The 18,388-nt window shown below is 41.2% G+C and overlaps 1 protein-coding gene across 1 annotated transcript in view; it reads left to right on the forward strand.

Moving 5' to 3' along the window:
- Nucleotides 1-18,282, forward strand: part of hsf2 (heat shock transcription factor 2) — a 34,974-nt gene extending 16,692 nt beyond the window's left edge. Inside the window, exons 2-12 of the mRNA XM_041804888.1 lie at nt 3,582-3,690; nt 4,951-5,078; nt 5,840-5,964; nt 7,875-7,950; nt 8,705-8,766; nt 10,942-11,020; nt 11,115-11,248; nt 12,000-12,371; nt 13,141-13,243; nt 13,738-13,804; nt 14,112-18,282. Coding sequence (XP_041660822.1) covers nt 3,582-3,690; nt 4,951-5,078; nt 5,840-5,964; nt 7,875-7,950; nt 8,705-8,766; nt 10,942-11,020; nt 11,115-11,248; nt 12,000-12,371; nt 13,141-13,243; nt 13,738-13,804; nt 14,112-14,404 — 1,548 coding nt within the window. The 3' untranslated portion in view covers nt 14,405-18,282. The remainder of the gene's footprint in view (nt 1-3,581; nt 3,691-4,950; nt 5,079-5,839; nt 5,965-7,874; nt 7,951-8,704; nt 8,767-10,941; nt 11,021-11,114; nt 11,249-11,999; nt 12,372-13,140; nt 13,244-13,737; nt 13,805-14,111) is intronic.
- Nucleotides 18,283-18,388: the final 106 nt, after the last annotated feature.

Below are 18,388 nucleotides of genomic sequence, written 5' to 3' on the forward strand. Positions count from 1 at the left end.
AAGCAGGTAAATACTGAGTAACTAACTGTTATTAAAGCAGGTAAATACTGAGTTACTAACTGTTACTAAATCAGGTAAATACTGAGTAACTAACTGTTATTATAGCAGGTAAATACTGAGTAACTTACTCTTAGTAAAGCAGGTAAATACTGAGTTACTAACTCTTAGTAAAGCAGGTAAATACTGAGTAACTAACTGTTATTAAAGCAGGTAAATACTGAGTAACTAACTCTTAGTAAAGCAGGTAAATACTGAGTAACTAACTGTTATTAAAGCAGGTAAATACTGAGTAACTAACTGTTATTAAAGCAGGTTAACACTGAGTAACTGTTACTAAAAGACGTAAATACTGAGTAACTAACTGTTGTTAAAGCAGGTAAATACAGAGTAACTAACTGTTATTAAAGCAGGTTAACACTGAGTAACTGTTACTAAAAAAGGTAAATACTGAGTAACTAACCTATTAAAGCAGGTAAACACTGAGTAACTGTTACTAAAAGACGTAAATACTGAGTAACTAACTGTTGTTAAAGCAGGTAAACACTGAGTAACTGTTACTAAAAAAGGTAAATACTGAGTAACTAACTGTTTTTAAAGCAGGTAAATACTGAGTAACTAACTGTTACTAAAGCAAGTAAATACTGAGTAACTAACTGTTACTAAAGCAGGTAAATACTGAGTTACTAACTGTTACTAAGGCAGGTAAATACTGAGTAACTAACTGTTACTAAAGCAGGTAAATACTGAGTTACTAACTGTTACTAAAGCAGGTAAATACTGAGTAACTTACTGTTACTAAAGCAGGTAAATACTGAGTAACTAACTGTTACTAAAGCAGGTAAATACTGAGTAACTAACTGTTATTAAAGCAGGTAAATACTGAGTTACTAACTGTTACTAAATCAGGTAAATACTGAGTAACTAACTGTTATTAAAGCAGGTAAATACTTAGTAACTAACTGTTACTAAAGCAGGTAAATACTGAGTAACTAACTGTTATTAAAGCAGGTAAATACTGAGTAACTAAATGTTACTAAAGCAGGTAAATACTGAGTAACTAACTGTTATTAAAGCAGGTAATTTTCTGAGTAACTAACTGTTACTAAAGCAGGTAAATACTGAGTAACTAACTGTTATTAAAGCAGGTAAATACTGAGTAACTAACTGTTATTAAAGCAGGTAAATCTGAGTAACTAACTGTTACTAACGCAGGTAAATACTGAGTTGCTAACTGTTGTTAGAGCAGGTAAATACTGAGTAACTTTTACTAAAACAGGTTAATACTGAGTAACTAACTGTTATTAAAGCAGGTAAATACTGAGTAACTAGCTGTTATTATAGCAGGTAATTAGTGAGTAACTACATGTTACTAAAGCGGGTAAATACTGAGTAACTAACTGTTATTGAAGCAGGTAAATACTGAGTAACTAACTGTTATTGAAGCAGGTAAATACTGAGTAACTAACTGTTAGTAAAGCAGGTAATTAGTGAGTAACTAACTGTTACTAAAACAGGTAAATACTGAGTAACTAACTGTTATTAAAGCAGGTAAATACTTAGTAACTAACTGTTACTAAAACAGGTAAATACTAAGTAACTAACTGTTATTAAAGCAGGTAAATACTTAGTAACTAACTGTTATTAAAGCAGGTAAATCTGAGTAACTAACTGTTACTAAAGCAGGTAAATACTGAGTAACTAACTGTTATTAAAGCAGGTAAATCTGAGTAACTAACTGTTATTGAAGCAGGTAAATACTGAGTAACTAGCTGTTATTATAGCAGGTAATTAGTGAGTAACTACATGTTACTAAAGCGGGTAAATACTGAGTAACTAACTGTTACTAAAGCAGGTAAATCCTGAGTAACTAACTCTTAGTAAAGCAGGTAAATACTGAGTAACTAACTGTTATTATAGCTGGTAAATACTGAGTAACTAACTGTTATGAAAGCTGGTAAATACTGAGTAACTAACTGTTATTATAGCAGGTAAATACTGAGTAACTAACAGTTATTATAGCTGGTAAATACTGAGTAACTAACTGTTATTATAGCAGGTAAATACTGAGTAACTAACTGTTACTAGAGCAGGTAAATACTGAGTAACTAACTCTTAGTAAAGCAGGAAAATACTGAGTAACTCACTGTTATTAAAGCAGGTAAATACTGAGTAACCAACTGTTATTAAAGCAGGTAAATACTGAGTAACTAACTGTTATTAAAGCAGGTAAATACTGAGTAACTAACTGTTATGAAAGCTGGTAAATACTGAGTAACTAACCTATTAAAGCAGGTAAATACTGAGTAACTAACTGTTATTAAAGCAGGTAAATACTGAGTAACTAACCTATTAAAGCAGGTAAATACTGAGTAACTAACTGTTATTAAAGCAGGTAAATACTGAGTAACTAACCTATTAAAGCAGGTAAATACTGAGTAACTAACTGTTATTAAAGCAGGTAAATACTGAGTAACTTACTGTTATGAAAGCTGGTAAATACTGAGTAACTAACCTATTAAAGCAGGTAAATACTGAGTAACTAACTGTTATTAAAGCAGGTAAATACTGAGTAACTAACCTATTAAAGCAGGTAAATACTGAGTAACTAACTGTTATTAAAGCAGGTAAATACTGAGTAACTAACCTATTAAAGCAGGTAAATACTGAGTAACTAACTGTTATTAAAGCAGGTAAATACTGAGTAACTAACTGTTATTAAAGCAGGTTAACACTGAGTAACTGTTACTAAAAGACGTAAATACTGAGTAACTAACTGTTGTTAAAGCAGGTAAATACAGAGTAACTAACTGTTATTAAAGCAGGTTAACACTGAGTAACTGTTACTAAAAAAGGTAAATACTGAGTAACTAACCTATTAAAGCAGGTAAACACTGAGTAACTGTTACTAAAAGACGTAAATACTGAGTAACTAACTGTTGTTAAAGCAGGTAAACACTGAGTAACTGTTACTAAAAAAGGTAAATACTGAGTAACTAACTGTTTTTAAAGCAGGTAAATACTGAGTAACTAACTGTTACTAAAGCAAGTAAATACTGAGTAACTAACTGTTACTAAAGCAGGTAAATACTGAGTTACTAACTGTTACTAAGGCAGGTAAATACTGAGTAACTAACTGTTACTAAAGCAGGTAAATACTGAGTTACTAACTGTTACTAAAGCAGGTAAATACTGAGTAACTTACTGTTACTAAAGCAGGTAAATACTGAGTAACTAACTGTTACTAAAGCAGGTAAATACTGAGTAACTAACTGTTATTAAAGCAGGTAAATACTGAGTTACTAACTGTTACTAAAGCTGGTAAATACTGAGTAACTAACTGTTACTAGAGCAGGTAAATACTGAGTAACTAACTGTTACTAGAGCAGGTAAATACTGAGTAACTATGTCTTATTTACCATCCGTTTAAGACAACAGGCCCATGTTTAGTTTCAACGTTTCCAAGTCTTATGGCACATAAACTTCAGGTCTTTCCTTGTCCGATGACTTTCTTCCTACGTTTAGGCTGTGTTCAAGTCATTGTTGTTACTCTGACTCTTTGACGTATTTTTTCTTGTTTCCAGGAGGGGAACAGCTTCCTGGTGCTGGATGAGCAACATTTTTCTAAAGAGATCCTCCCAAAGTTCTTCAAACACAACAACATGGCCAGTTTCATCAGACAGCTCAACATGTGTAAGACTGAATGTTAAACCTCTGTTAGCATTTAATTATTAGAAGTTATTCACCCAGAGAAAAAAGATGACATAAATCTTTAAACCACCAACAGTCGCTCTCTTATGTTTACTGTCCTTTGTTGGAAACTTCTGTAAAGTGGATGGAACAGGAGAGGAAGGAGTGTTTCCCTTAGTCCTCAACAGTTCCACCCATTTTTCCAAAAGTTTCCAAAGTGATCTACTATTTAGTAAGATGGAGTGAAAAAAGGCCCCAACATGGTTTTACCCTGGAATGGTGTACCTGGTCAGAGTCCTGAGAATCAGAGCTTTCTGCTGCTGTTTAACTTGTGGTAAACAAATAAACAGTCATTTTGGAAATAAGTGAATAGTTGAGAAGAAATCTGCTAGCCTGCTGGCTGGCCCTCAGATTTTTGAGGAGTAAAGCCCCTTAACAGTTTTTACTTTAGTGAATCTACTCTGTCTAGATTGTTTTATAACTTTAGGATACTTTAAATGAAAGAAAGAACTACTCAAAACAGTGTAAACATCATTGTTAACCTGGGACATGGCTCTACAGCAGGGGTCACTAACTGGCGTACCATGGTCCAGACCCAGATGCCTTTGAATACAGACCTGGACCCGGACTTACAATCATTGGAAAAAGGGAACTTTCAATTTGTCGGGCACTTCTGTTTTAACCGGAGCAGCTATTCTAGGATTTACGGTACTGGTTTTGCATATTAGGAAATGCACAGATCAATTGCATGTGACTTAAACCATCTCACGTGACGCTACTTGGCCAGTGGACTGTCTGCATTCATAGGAGGGACAGACAAGAGGAAGACAGAAAGAAAGACAAAGAGAGTAGACGAAAAGACGAGTGTGTTCCAGACCGTTGGTTTAATACATTTTCTCTAACTGGACCTTTTGGAATTTTAGTTGATTACCCTTGCTCTGCTGGGATTTATGATGTCACATGGCATCAGCTCATTTGCAGTAGACTGTTTGAACCTGTAGAGGGCAGTCACCTTTAAGATTTCTACATAAAAAGTAGAATTTAAATATTTTGTTGAGTGTGAGACCTGAATTATTGGACATGATTAAATACTGATCTCCAGAGAAAAGGCTCTGGGGTTTAGTTACACTTCACTTCAAGAGTCTGTTTAGGGATACATTATTGGCATTGCTGTTTTTAATTTAGTAAATCAAAGTAAACACTGCTGTATTTATCAGACATGGTCCAGGATTTTCAGGTTTGAGCTTGTGTTTTTGTTTTCAGACGGTTTCCGTAAAGTGATGCACATCGACACGGGGATAGTGAAGCAGGAGAGAGACGGCCCTGTGGAGTTTCAGCACCCCTACTTCAAACACGGACAGGACGACCTGCTGGAGAACATCAAGAGGAAGGTTCGTCCCTCTGTCATTCAATAAGTACAACCCCCATTCCAAAAAAGCTGGGGCGCTGTGTAAAATGTAAATAAAAACAATGATCATGGAACATACACAACATATCAGATGTTGAAACTGAGACATTTGACCATTTAAGGAAAAATGTAAAGTCTAAAAGACACAGCATCCATGGTTTCCAAAAAAAGAGATTAGAATGTTGATTCCTCTGACCACAGAACAGTTTTCCATGTTGATTCCTCTGACCACAGAACAGTTTTCCATGTTGATTCCTCTGACCACAGAACAGTTTTCCATGTTGATTCCTCTGACCACAGAACAGTTTTCCATGTTGATTCCTCAGTCCAGAGAAGACATCTGTGTTTCTGGATCCTGTTCACATCCTTTCTTCTTCTCTCAATGATCCAGCTTTACCTGTCATTGGTGGATGGCACAGCCAACTGTTTTGACAGACAGTGATCTCTGGAAGTGTCCCTGAGCCCATGCAGTGATTTCAGTACAGACTCATGCCTGTTTTCAGTTCAGTGGCTCCCAAGGGCCCCTGTTCACAGAGATTTCTCCATGTTCTCTGAATCTATAGATGATATTATGGACTGTAGATGGAGTTTTCACTATTTTACATTGAGGAACATTTTTCTGAAATGTTTCCACATTTTTAGACTTTTTTAGACTACTGAATATTCTGGTTTCAGGACAACCTCTGCTTCTGCTGTCATTTGCTGTTCTGTCTGTAATCCCAGGATTTGTTTTCCGTGTTTTAGGTCTCCAGCTCTCGACCTGAGGACACAAAGATCCGGCAGGAGGATTTGACAAAGATCCTGGCGAGCGTTCAGAGTGTTCACAGCAAGCAGGAGAACATCGACGCGCGCCTGATCACTCTGAAGAGGTGAGGAAATACAGCACGACAGTCAGGGTTCTCTATGTCCAGCAGGTTTAAATTTATAAAGAGAGGTAAAAAATCAAGAGGGGAGCTGTTTAACATTAGAATTAAACTCCTAATCTCAGGTATTATCTCACTCTCATTATTACTAAATCAGTAACTCTATTTAGAGATTATACCATACTGCCAAAAGTATTCACTCACCTGCCTTGCAGGCAGGCATTTGAACTTAAGTGACATCCCATTCTTAATCCATAGGGTTTAATATGACGTCGGTCCACCCTTTGCAGCTATAACAGCTTCAACTCTTCTGGGAAGGTTTTCCACAAGGTTTAGGAGTGTGTTATTGGGAATTTTTCATCATTCTTCCAGAAGCGCGTTTGTGAGGTCATATACTAATGTTGGATGAGAAGGCCTGGCTCTCAGTCTCTGCTCTAATTCATCCCAAAGGTGCTCTATCAGGTTGAGGTCAGGACTCTGTGCAGGCCAGTCAAGTTCATCCACACCAAACTCTCTCATCGATGTCTTTATGGACCTTGCTTTGTGCACTGGTGCACAGTCATGTTGGAACAGGAAGGGGCCATCCCCAAACTGTTCCCACAAAGTTGGGAGCATGGAATTGTCCAAAATCTCTTGGTCGTCAGACAAGTACCGTTCTCCTGGCAACCTCCAAACCCAGACTCGTCCATCAGATTGACAGATGGAGAAGCGTGATTCGTCACTCCAGAGAACGTTTCTCCACTGCTCTAGAGTCCAGTGGCAGCATGCTTTACACCACTGCATTCCACGCTTTGCATTGCACTTGGTGATGTATGGCTTGGATGCAGCTCCTCGGCCATGGAAACCCATTCCATGAAGCTCTCTCGACTGTTCTTGAGCTAATCTGAAGGCCACATGAAGTTTGGAGGTCTGTAGCGCAGAAAGTTGATGACCTCTGCACACTATGCACCTCAGCATCCGCTGAACCAACTCCATCATTTTACATGGCCTACCACTTGGTGGCTGAGTTGCTGTCATTCCCAATGGCTTCCACTTTGTTATAATACCACTGACAGTTGACTGTGGAATATTTAAGAGTGAGGAAATTTCACCACTGGACTTGTTGCACAGGTGGCATCCTATCACAGTACCACGCTGGAATTCACTGAGCTCCTGAGAGCGACCCATTCTTTCACAAATGTTTGTAGAAACAGTCTGCATGCCTAGGTGCTTGATTTTATACACCTGTGGCCATGGAAGTGATTGGAACACCTGATTTCAATTATTTGGATGGGTGAGTGAATACTTTTGGCAATATAGTGTATGTTGTGCTGTACAGTCCTGTTTGGATTTTTATTTCCCTTAATAAATAAAATCATCATTTAGAGACTGCATTTCTGTATTTACTTAGGTTGTCCTTGTGAGATATTAAAATTGGTTTGATGATGCGAAACATTTAAGTGTGAAAAATATGAAAAAAAAAATTTAAAAGAGAGCAAAATACTTTTTCATGGCACTGTAATGCACTTAAATGCCGACTTGTTAGCATGAGATCGCGCCATGGCGCTGCGCTGAATATCAATTTGAGGAGGATTTCCCGACTCTAAGATTATAAACCTTTACTCCTCCCTGCACAGCCGCCACAACGCTGACGCTGTTTTTTGGAGCCATCTGTAAAGATGACCGGTCCTTTCTTTGTGGCTGATTTCATCTCTTCTTCTTTTCATAAATAATTTCTCTTATACCTCTCTAACATTAAAGGCTGAACGAGCATTATATGCAACAAAAGACTTATAAATGTGTGGATCAGCCTCATATTCCTCCCTGGTCTGCACGGCCACATTCAGTTCATGGAAGTGGACATTTGTAGTCTGGATTCTGTGATGAATGAGAACCCAGGTCTTCAGCATGGTTCCTCTCTGTTTGTTTTTGCTCAGGGAGAACGAGACTCTGTGGAGGGAGATCTCTGACCTGAGACAGAAGCATGCTCACCAGCAACAGCTCGTCAAAAAGGTGAGGGTTCGATATCGTGTTAGCAGGTATGAACATTTTTACTGATATGTAAAACCACTGTATTGGCCATATCTGCAGCAGTATCCGCTCTATATCATTAAAATACATACCTGTACCATCAGGTATAGGCTGTATTCTCTCTATAAACCAGTGAACTGTCCTTTTTAGTCAGTAGTGGAGCATCCTCACAAGGAGAATATCTCTGAATGTTGTATTCCTGGAGGTTGTTCAGGACAGAATATTCCAGGATCAGAAGGATTATCCTATAGCTGAGCAGAGTGCTGAGCATGGCTTTTACTGAACCAGAGTTCCACTACTCTAAACGTAAACATGTAAACAACATGTTATTTCACAGGTCTGACTCTGTTTACCAGTTAGTACGGATGTAGGTGGGAGGAAAAGCAGCATGTAGTGAGGTGTGCAGACTTCTTCAGCCCCAGAGCCAGAGTCCCCTACAGGGTTTATGAAAGTGCTCCTGATGTCCTTAGCTCCCGGTGCCTGTTACTAAGGGGAAACAGTCCACCCAAGAGCCTGGTGTAGAGCAGTGGGAATCTAGATTCCCAAGGAGAAGGAGAAGGAGTCCTCAGGTCTGAGCCAGTTTTGTGCCATCTCAGTCCTGAAGGTGGAGGGGAAGATCTTCTTTAGAATCGTGGTTCAGAGGTTATCCAGTTATTAAGAAATGAATAAGTCTGGCTCTCTGTGCTGTTTACTTGTTTGAATTTGTAAGTGATTATTTTGTTTTGTTTGTTTTCAGTTGATCCATTTCATCGTCACGCTGGTCCAGAACAACCACATCCTGAATTTAAAAAGGAAAAGGTGAGTTCAGACCATTCTCATCCACCAAGGAGTCAAATATCAGAGCTGTATCTGCAGAGCCTAAAGGCAGAGTTTTATGGCTATGTCACACGGATGGATCATTTGCTCTGGTCTGAATCATGGATCAGTTTGTGCGTTTTTAGAATAGCTTTTGTCTGGGGTTACACAGGGACATTTACTTATAAATGAGTAATGTTTTACCACTTTCCCACTAAAATTAGCGCGTAAAAGCGGGTTTTTTAAGCGCGGGTAAACCCGCTAACAATCGGCAAGTGACCCCTTTCCCATTGCCAGCAGACCCGGGTCTGCAGATGAGCTGCGTGGCTGTTTTTTTTTTCCTCTGGTGCATCAAGCTGATGTCATCACGTTGGAGACATCATCATCAGTGCGCTGAAACACAGCTAAAGCCCAGTTCAGACCAAAGATTTGCGACGCGAGACGGTTCTAGAATTAGTCGCAGCAGTCTGAACTGAGCGTTGCAGCTCGAATGAAGCCATCTGATGGAGTCGCCAGCTATTCAGCCTGTTAAGTCGTTGAGAGCGGGTTTAAGAACGCAGCAAGCAGAGAAATGTGAAAAGCCAAATATGAATCTCGTTTTGAAAGGCTATATACACCCATTGCAGCACGGCAACGAAATTTCCCGGCACATAGAGACACTAAAATGCTTTTCTAGCTCAGTCTTTCTATAACAAAGATATTGGCTGAGAATAATTAATGTTCTACTGACATATTCAGCTCCTACAGTCTTGAATTTCTCATGGATTCTCCAGTAAAGCGCAGTGCTTCCTACTTACGAGCCAAATAAAGTAAAGGAGAACCTAAACAATGTTTCTATTTCAATTTTTCACATCTATCTGCTTCTTGGAAATATTAGGCAAACACAATCTTTTTAATGATTTGAAACATAAACTTCAGCCTACCAAACTCCTGTCTCCTCCATCAGCTGTCAACCGGCTTAACAGCTGATGGAGGAGACGGCACTTTTCAGACTGAGATTTAAGGGTGAAAACTAAAAAAAGAATATATAGTCATTTCCAAGGACCAGACATATGAAAAGGGAACTAGAAACAACCTTTTAGAAAAGTCTCCCATTCTGCAGCTGTGCTTGTATGCAGGAAGCTCTGCACTTCATGTGATAAACCATGAGAAATCCAAGGCTGTAGAAGCTTGACTGGTTCACGAAAACATAATAGCTTTCAGCAGATAATTTCATTATCACAAGAGTGAGCCAGAAAAGCATTTTTGTGTTTATATGTGCCATTAAACTGCACTGACGTGCTGTGAAAACCCTGCCTTTACTCCTGTCTCCTCCAGCAGCATCAAGTGGATCGATGTGATCATTTCCAAGAGGCAAATAATGCAATGAATACATGAATAAATAAAAGGTTAATAGATTATATCATTTGAAAAGGATCTCTCTTTGCAGCTGTGCACGGACAAGACGCACGGCGCTTTATGAGATAATCCACAAGATTTCAACAGGCTGAATGATCTAAATCTGTTCTTGGGGAAAAACAAATTCTCAGCAGATATGTTCATTAAGACATGGGCATTTTTGTGTTTATAAGTACCGTTAAACTGCACTGCCGTGCTGCTAAACTTCTGCCTTTAAACTCCTGCCTCCTCGAGCACATCAGGCTTAAATGCGCAGACAGAATAAAGTTTCTGTGCAACAACAACAAAAAGGTTCGATGTGATCACAACAGGCAATTAATATAAACGTATTACTTGTATTAATATAAATATAGGCAGGTTACGCCAGAGTCATCCAGCGTTCACCAGGGTGTGACGTTCCCACTGGAGCTGATCAGAGGCGAGCCGATAAAAACCGGTGTCCATTGCAGGGTCAGTCGACGCGGGTCTGAATGCCGATTAGAGCCTTTTCCACTGCTGACAGGAGCAGATTGTTAGCGTGTTTAAATGGGTTTTTGGCCAGTGGGAAAGGGGTATCTGAGGAAGATGCTCTCTGATTGGTTTGAATTTCTGGCTCTTTATGAATACAATCGCACGGGCAACTCTGACTCTTTGACTCTTTGAGATTAAACAGAAGAAATAAATCATTCAGGGTCACGAATCAGTAAATATAACGGCTGGGCAGGATTGGGATAGCAGACGTTTCCTCTGTCTGACCAGATCAACACTACCCCCTCTGGACTCCCTGTGTTTGATTTTCAGGCCGATTCTGATGAACAGCAGCGGGAAGAAGCCCAAATACATCCATCAGATCTACGAGGACAAAGTGTGTGTGGAGCAGGTGAGTAACCTGAGGCGCGCTCCCCGCCACCGTTCGTTAACCATCACATGTGTACACAGAACATTGATTTAATGTTTTGATGGTGTCTGTGCAGTCCTCTGTCAGCAGTCTAAATGGAGTGAAGACCTCCGAGGTCTCCGATGATGTTATCATCTGTGATGTCACTGACAGCGACGCCGAGGTGACAGTCGACATCACAGAGGAGTCGCCACGAGCGTTCGACCCTGGGTGAGATTATTTAAGCTTTTATAGAGCTGTCTCTAGATTTCCCTATCTTCACTGTAGTGTTTTTATGACCCGACCAATAGGAAACAGGTTGGAGGATGGACCAATCACCTCAGCTCTGCCTGTTGTTGCTGTGCTGTTCTCCAGGAGTCCCAACATTCTATCTCACACACACACACACACACACACACACACACACACATCATCTCAGTCAGTTTATAAGCTCTATAACTCCACCTCAGCTCCTCGAGCAGACTTTATTCTGGCTTTAAAAAGTAGATAAATTATTCAGCTGTTTATTCGGGATTCACTGTTTTGATATCTTTATAGATGTTTAATAATTACTGCTGAGGTCTGATGATGGTTTTGGCACTCAGACTTTTACCATGTGTGTGTGTGTGTGTGTGTGTGTGTGACAGAATGTTAAGGAGAACAGCACAGCAGCAACGGGCAGAGACAACTAGATTGGTCCATCCTCTGTCTGTTTCCTGTTGGTCTGTTCATAAACAAATCAAAGAGCTCTCTAAGTTTAGGCTTTAATGTTTAGAGTGCACAGACAAAGTCTGGACTGTTCCGGCTGGTCAGCCTTATTCAACGGTCAAAGAATGTTGATTTTTACATGTCAGAGGACCCGAACTTCAGAAATCACCGCTGCTGAATGAAATGGCGGTCACTGTTGAGCTTATGAGGAGGATTTCCTCTATGTTAAAGGATCAGTCCACATATTCACATGCCCTTTGACCTGGTCCTGCAGTGATATGGAAATCGTGGAGGTGGAGCTTTACAACAGAGCAGAGACAGACGACACAGAGGACGGGAACAAGAGTACCAGCACGTCAGACAGTAATGCACCGACGACCAGCACGCCACCCATCACCGCTACGCCCACCAGCACGCCGCCCATCACCGCTACGCCCACCAGCACGCTGCCAGTCACCGCTACGCCCACCAGCACGCTGCCAGTCACCACTACGCCCACCGGCATGCCCACCAGCAGCACATCCATCAGCTCGGCCCTGCAGCTGAACAAACCAGCAGGCCTGAGTCTGGAGGACCCTGTGAAGATGATGGACTCTATCCTGAACGAGAACGGAGCCATATCACAGAACATCAACCTGCTGGGCAAGTAAGTGACTGAAATCTGCTTTTTTATTTAAAATACACACTTAGACCTGCTTTTTATTTAAAATGAACATTTTAAATCTGCTTATTATTTAAAATAAACATTTTAAATCTGCTTTTTATTTAAGAAAAAAAAACATTTTAAATCTGCTTTTTATTTAAGTTAAACACTTGAAATAAAATCTGCCTTTTTGTTTAAATTCACATTTTAAATACAATCATTTTTGTTGATATTCACACTATAATAAAATCTAATGGAATGTTTTAGAGGCTTTAGCAGATTACATGGTCTTCAAAGGCAGAGGATGGAATGTTTTAGATTTGAGAATGTCATAGTCATGAAAGGCTGGGAGGTTTCCCTCTATTTTGCTAAATTGTAGTTTGTTGTCTTTTTAAAGCATGAATGGAATCACCCCCTTGCTCTACACCAGGTTCCCCCAGGTCCACCTGGATCAACCTGGGTCCACCCAGGTCCACTCATGTCCCCCTAGGTCCACTCAGGTCCCTCTAGGTCCACTAACATCCACTCAGGTCCACCCAAGTCCACTCAGGTCCACCTAAGTCCACTCAGGTCCACCCAGTTCCACCCAGGACCCAGTTCAGATCTGATTAGCCACCCCAGATGTCTCAAATAATCCCAAATCAAGCATTCCAGCTGTTAAGGGGCTGTTAGTAGCTTCCTCTCCATTTGATGGAGCTCAGTGTTTGATAATCTCCTGCTCAGTCTCTTGAACATTTGATTAACCTCTGATTCTCCTCATGGTCTGTGTCAGGGTGGAGCTGATGGATTATCTGGACAGCATCGACTGCAGTCTGGAGGATTTTCAGGCCATGCTGTGTGGGAAACAGTTTGGGATCGATATCGATCCTCTGGAGGTAAGACGTCTTCCCTCTGCCGTCATCACTGAGCTGTAAAGACTGGAGTGCAGCAGCTGGTCTCTGTCTGGGTCTATTGCAGACTGGGATGGTTTTACTGATAAATAGTACTGACGCAAAATCTACATGTTAAAAGTAAAGATCTAGAGTTCTCTTGAACTTTCTCCACCACTCCTGTCAGGGTTTGTCCAGTCAGAGTCAGAATGAGGAACATGTTGGCAACTAATGACTGAGCAGACTGATAAGATCATGAACACACCAGTCAGAGACAGTTAAGATTTATTAATGAACCACATTACAATCAACCCAGCCACTCTCTGATGTCAAACTCTCTACTTATTAAGCAATGATGTGTCTGCTGTGAACCATCCACAGAGGTGTAACGTAGATCTATAATCCCTCCTTCCTCTGCTCTCTGGGAGTAGAAGCTCATGTACCCGTGGTTAAATGTCTGTGAAGTGATCCTGTAATTTCTTCTTATTTTGTGTTTTCAGGAGACTGTTTCCTCCAGAGAGAGCAGCTCTCAGCTGAACCGACGGACAGAAGAAGAAGACAACACAGGTGAAGTCAGAAGAAAACAGAATCATTAGATTCATATCTGATGTTTCCTGTTTTTTTCATTTCAATCAATGGAAAAGCAGAAAAACAAAAATGGGTCCTTTTTTGTTTTTTGTGTTTAAATGAAAGATGGGACAGGTCAACATTTAAAACATAAAAGCCTCTGTTTCAAGTTAAAAGCCAACATAGCCAGACTGTTTTACAGCATACTAACGACCAATACTAATTTAATCCGTGGACTGGTTGTGGTGGTTTAAAGCTTTCTAACCAACTGCTCACACTCGCCCTCCTGCTTCTTCTTCATCTTCAGATAAACAGCTGATCCAGTACACCTCCTGCCCCCTGCTGGCCCTCCTGGACGGCTACACCCCTCCTACAGACATGGACCTGGGCTCTAGCAGCTGTGCCTCCGCCTCCTCAGTCCCGCTGGACTTGAGCCCCCCCTCAGACCTGCTGGAGCCCGTCTTGGAGACCCAACCTTTGACCCGGAGCACCCTGATCCGCCTGGAGCCGCTGACAGAGGCCGAGGCCAGCGAGGAGACGCTCTTTTACATGGTCGGACTGAGTCCTGCTGGCGCCGACACAGATGTAGCCCACCTCTGAGACAGACTTACACCACCCTCTGGGTCTGAGATAGACTAGACCCTCCATGGACGGGGTCTGAGACAGGCTGGGGTCTTAGGGGACTCCCCCACGTTGATGACTGTGACTTTGAAGAAAACGTTTATTAAACATTGATGATTCGTCTTCATTAATGTTGACACCCCCCCCCCCCCCCCCCCTTCCCAAGTCTTTACTTAGACACAAAAAAACCAAAAACCAGGACCACAGCTGTTTCACGACTTCAGCAAAACCTGGAACGCCAGGACACTTAGACTCTTCACCACTGAAAGAATTTGAAGTAAAATTTGAAAAATGATTAATTTTGTTGTTTTATCTTCTGATCCTAAAAAGGAAGATCAAAGAACAGAACACCGGAGATGTAACATCCTTTTTCACAACAGGAGAAAAATAATGTTGTACCACCAGTGTTCCATTCTATGATCTTCCTTTTCTGACCAGAACACCAAAAATTAAAAAAAGAACCGCTTGTTTTTCTATTCTTCCTGAAAAACCAGGAACTGTTTGGTTTCTGTTTCCTGGTCCTTGGTTCGGGATTCTGTACTTCCTGAAGGTTCCGTGTTTGTTTCTGGTTTCTAACAGGGACTGTGGAACAGCTTGTCTCTGGTTTTGGGTAGAGCTTTAGAATATCTGCGTCTTTATAAAAACACTAGACTCTACTCAGAGTCCCAACCAAAAGCACTGCAATACCCACAATCCTAGAGGGTCACAGCCATGTCTCTGATTGGCTGAACCCATCTTTACCCATGAAACTTTTGTTGAACGCAGTCTTGACCCAAAGACGTTTAACCAGGGTCAGTGGACCAATCACAGACCAGACAGTGGTCCAGACAGTTCACAGCTCTGAGACCAGACAGACAGCTGTTTTTATCTAGACATGGACCAGTCTCACCACAGCAGATCTGTAGAGGACCAGGACTGACCCTGAGGACCTGATAGGGCTGTAATCCACAGATCCTGATAGATAGACCATGAGGACCAGATACCGCTGTGATCCACAGATCCTGATAGACAGACCCTGAGGACCAGATAGAACTGTGATCCTCAGATCCTGATAGACTGACCCTGAGGACCAGATAAAGCTGTGATCCTCAGATCCTGATAGACTGACCCTGAGGACCAGATAAAGCTGTGATCCTCAGATCCTGATAGACTGACCCTGAGGACCAGATAGAACTGTGATCCACAGATCCTGATAGACTGACCCTGAGGACCAGATAAAGCTGTGATCCTCAGATCCTGATAGACTGACCCTGAGGACCCTGAGACTGACCCTCAGGTCTTCTCTGAGCTGTGGACTCTTTCTGATCTTGGTGTTTTAATGAAAGTTGTCTGGTAAAGATCAGTTCCCGCCCTCCTCTGTCTAAACTGCTTTCATGGACGTTTTCTTTGAAGTGACAGTCTGAGACGTGACACCTGCACCATAGACTCCCTCCTGGATCAGCAGAGATCTTCTCCGTGTCTATGAGGAGGTCTCACTCCTCTCCTGTATTTACAAACGTTTGTATTTACTCTTCATGTTTTATTTATTCAGTTTTTTGTTCCGTTTTTGCTACATTTGTCCAGCAGGCGTCACTCTTTCAGATTCTCTCTGAGCTGTTTACTGAAGGCTGGCTGCACACTGGATGGTTTATATTTGAGTCTAAAACTGTGGGAGAGTCTGCTCTATCAGACCTCTGAAAAATTTTATTATAGTCTGTTATACCTGGGGGGGGGGGGTCAAACTCCCACCCCCCTAGCAGGTGACATCCAGGCCGCAATGACACGTCATAAAAAGGACTCACAGCAGTGCATGGCTGCAGCACACGGTCCAAAAGAGAGGCTTATACAGACTGCATTATTTTAAGACTGAAGGACAAGAATTTATTATGCCTAATTTTGATTTTTTTTTTTTTTTTTTTTTTAAGATGAAAAACTTAACCACCATGCACAGCTGCACTCTGCTCTCTCACAAGCCGTGTTTCCATCAGGAGCTCTGGTTTGATTCAGTACAGTTTTGTAAGGTTTGGTACGCTAATCCCCAAAATAGTTTGTTTCCACAGGTGGGTGGGCTGTAAAAGCATGCATGTGAAGTCACAGCGCGAGTCTGCTGGTCCAGCCGCAGAGTTGTAGAAAGGATGAGTGACAGAAATCAGTAGGGAATAAGCATTAAACAGCTTTATTTCAGCTGGAAGTGCTGTTAAAAAATAGCTACATATTAATTATGATAACCGGTGTCAGTACAGATCCTCAGCTGATGGAATACATGTACAGAGATGGTTTGAGTTGTAACTGTACATTAATATGTGAATATATCTAGTCTATAACCGTTTATATGACAAAATATTAAAGTTCAGAGCTGAATTCGCCACATTAAAAATAAAGTAAAAGTTGAGCTGGTGTTAAAACCAAACTAGATTAAGTCAGAAATCCTGGGTGCGCTGAACAGGTTTTAAAATAAGCTCCAGCCCAAAGTTTTTACAAACACGTCCAACAACCACAGAGCGATGTTTTCACAGGTTAACTTAAGTAGGAAGTAGATTAATAACTAGTTACACTACAGAGAATCAACTGATCTTGGGCTTCATATTCACAATTTTCAGCATAAATTTAATTTCACATCCATCGTGGATAGACCAGGCTGATGTGAGCCTTTGGGCTCTGCTTTGTGTTCTTAAAATCAGGTCCAGATAAACGTCAGGAAACTTGATTTGTGGCCAGATATCAATACCCATAGACTAGGAAACAGTTTGGATCTCCCTCGAGTCCAAATATCTCCAATTTAAGCAGATATTAGTCACTTTTCTCCTGTTTTTCGCTTGCTCCTCACAGAGCAGACTTCTGTGTTTTTCAGACCGGAGCCAAGCAGCCGTGTCGCGCGCTGATGTGATGTCAGTGCAACCCCCTATTGTTTTGTGTGTAGCTCCACTTTTTTGGGACGGATAGGTAAGATTGGTACCCCTACAGAAGGATGCTGAAAAGTGGGACAGTACAGGTTGGCTTTTTGGGACCCTTTCCAACTTTTGCTCTATGGAAACACAAAAAAATGCGTGCCGTTCTGTACCGAACTGAGCCAGACCACTTGGTGGAAATGACCTAATAGAGTACTCTCCTGTCTGCTTTTCTGACCAGTTTCCTGCATATCGCGCCTTATCGAATAACAGAGGTTTTTGTCTCGTAAAACAAAACTCTTTCTCCTGTGGAGGATTAAGACAGCTGCTCTCAGGATAGCAAATACTTTACCTGAGCAACTGTTCATCAGCCACAAACGCAGACCTTGTATCTCACTTTGATGAGATACAAGGTCTTCATCACTATGAGCTGTAAAGACTCAAGTGACTCAGTTCAATGTCAGCCTGATATCATCTCTTTTTGGCGTGACTGTAGCAGCAGTTAGATCAGAACTGGTCGGCATTTTTTTTTACCAAAGAGCAAAGAAGCACAGATTTTACTGGTGTTAATGTAAACTAGCTCCACTGACAACCAGAACCGCTAAGTCATGATCTCACAAGGGTAGAAAGCACTCCCCAGTTTAATAACAATAATGACTCCATACAAACCAAGCCCAGAATGGTGTGGTGTGTGGTCAGCCTTCAGTTCAGTCCCAATATTTGATATGATAGCAGCAGAACTCCTGAACCATCCTAGAACATGTTGACACCTGGACAGGTGAGACAGACTTACTGCTCATGCTCAGAGCCAAGGACTCGCACATCCAGGGCTGAGATGCACGTTACTATCAGCCAATGAACAGACGCTTTAACTCTGCTGTCACTGTCATTACACTCTTCATACTGTAGGTGGCGCTGTGCTCCTTTAAAAGCTTAACAGCAGAATAAATTTTTTTCTAATCTAATCTGAGGCTGTGTTTTCTGTTGGGATCAGTGAGGAATGGGAGCAGTTCCTGTTGTTACAGTGAACCCTTAGAGCTGATGTCCAGTAGGGGGGGGCCCTCATTGGTCTGAGTCCACAGAAGAAGAAAAAACA

This window comes from Cheilinus undulatus, linkage group 14 (assembly GCF_018320785.1).
Source record: "Cheilinus undulatus linkage group 14, ASM1832078v1, whole genome shotgun sequence".
In the NCBI taxonomy this organism is placed as follows: domain Eukaryota; kingdom Metazoa; phylum Chordata; class Actinopteri; order Labriformes; family Labridae; genus Cheilinus; species Cheilinus undulatus.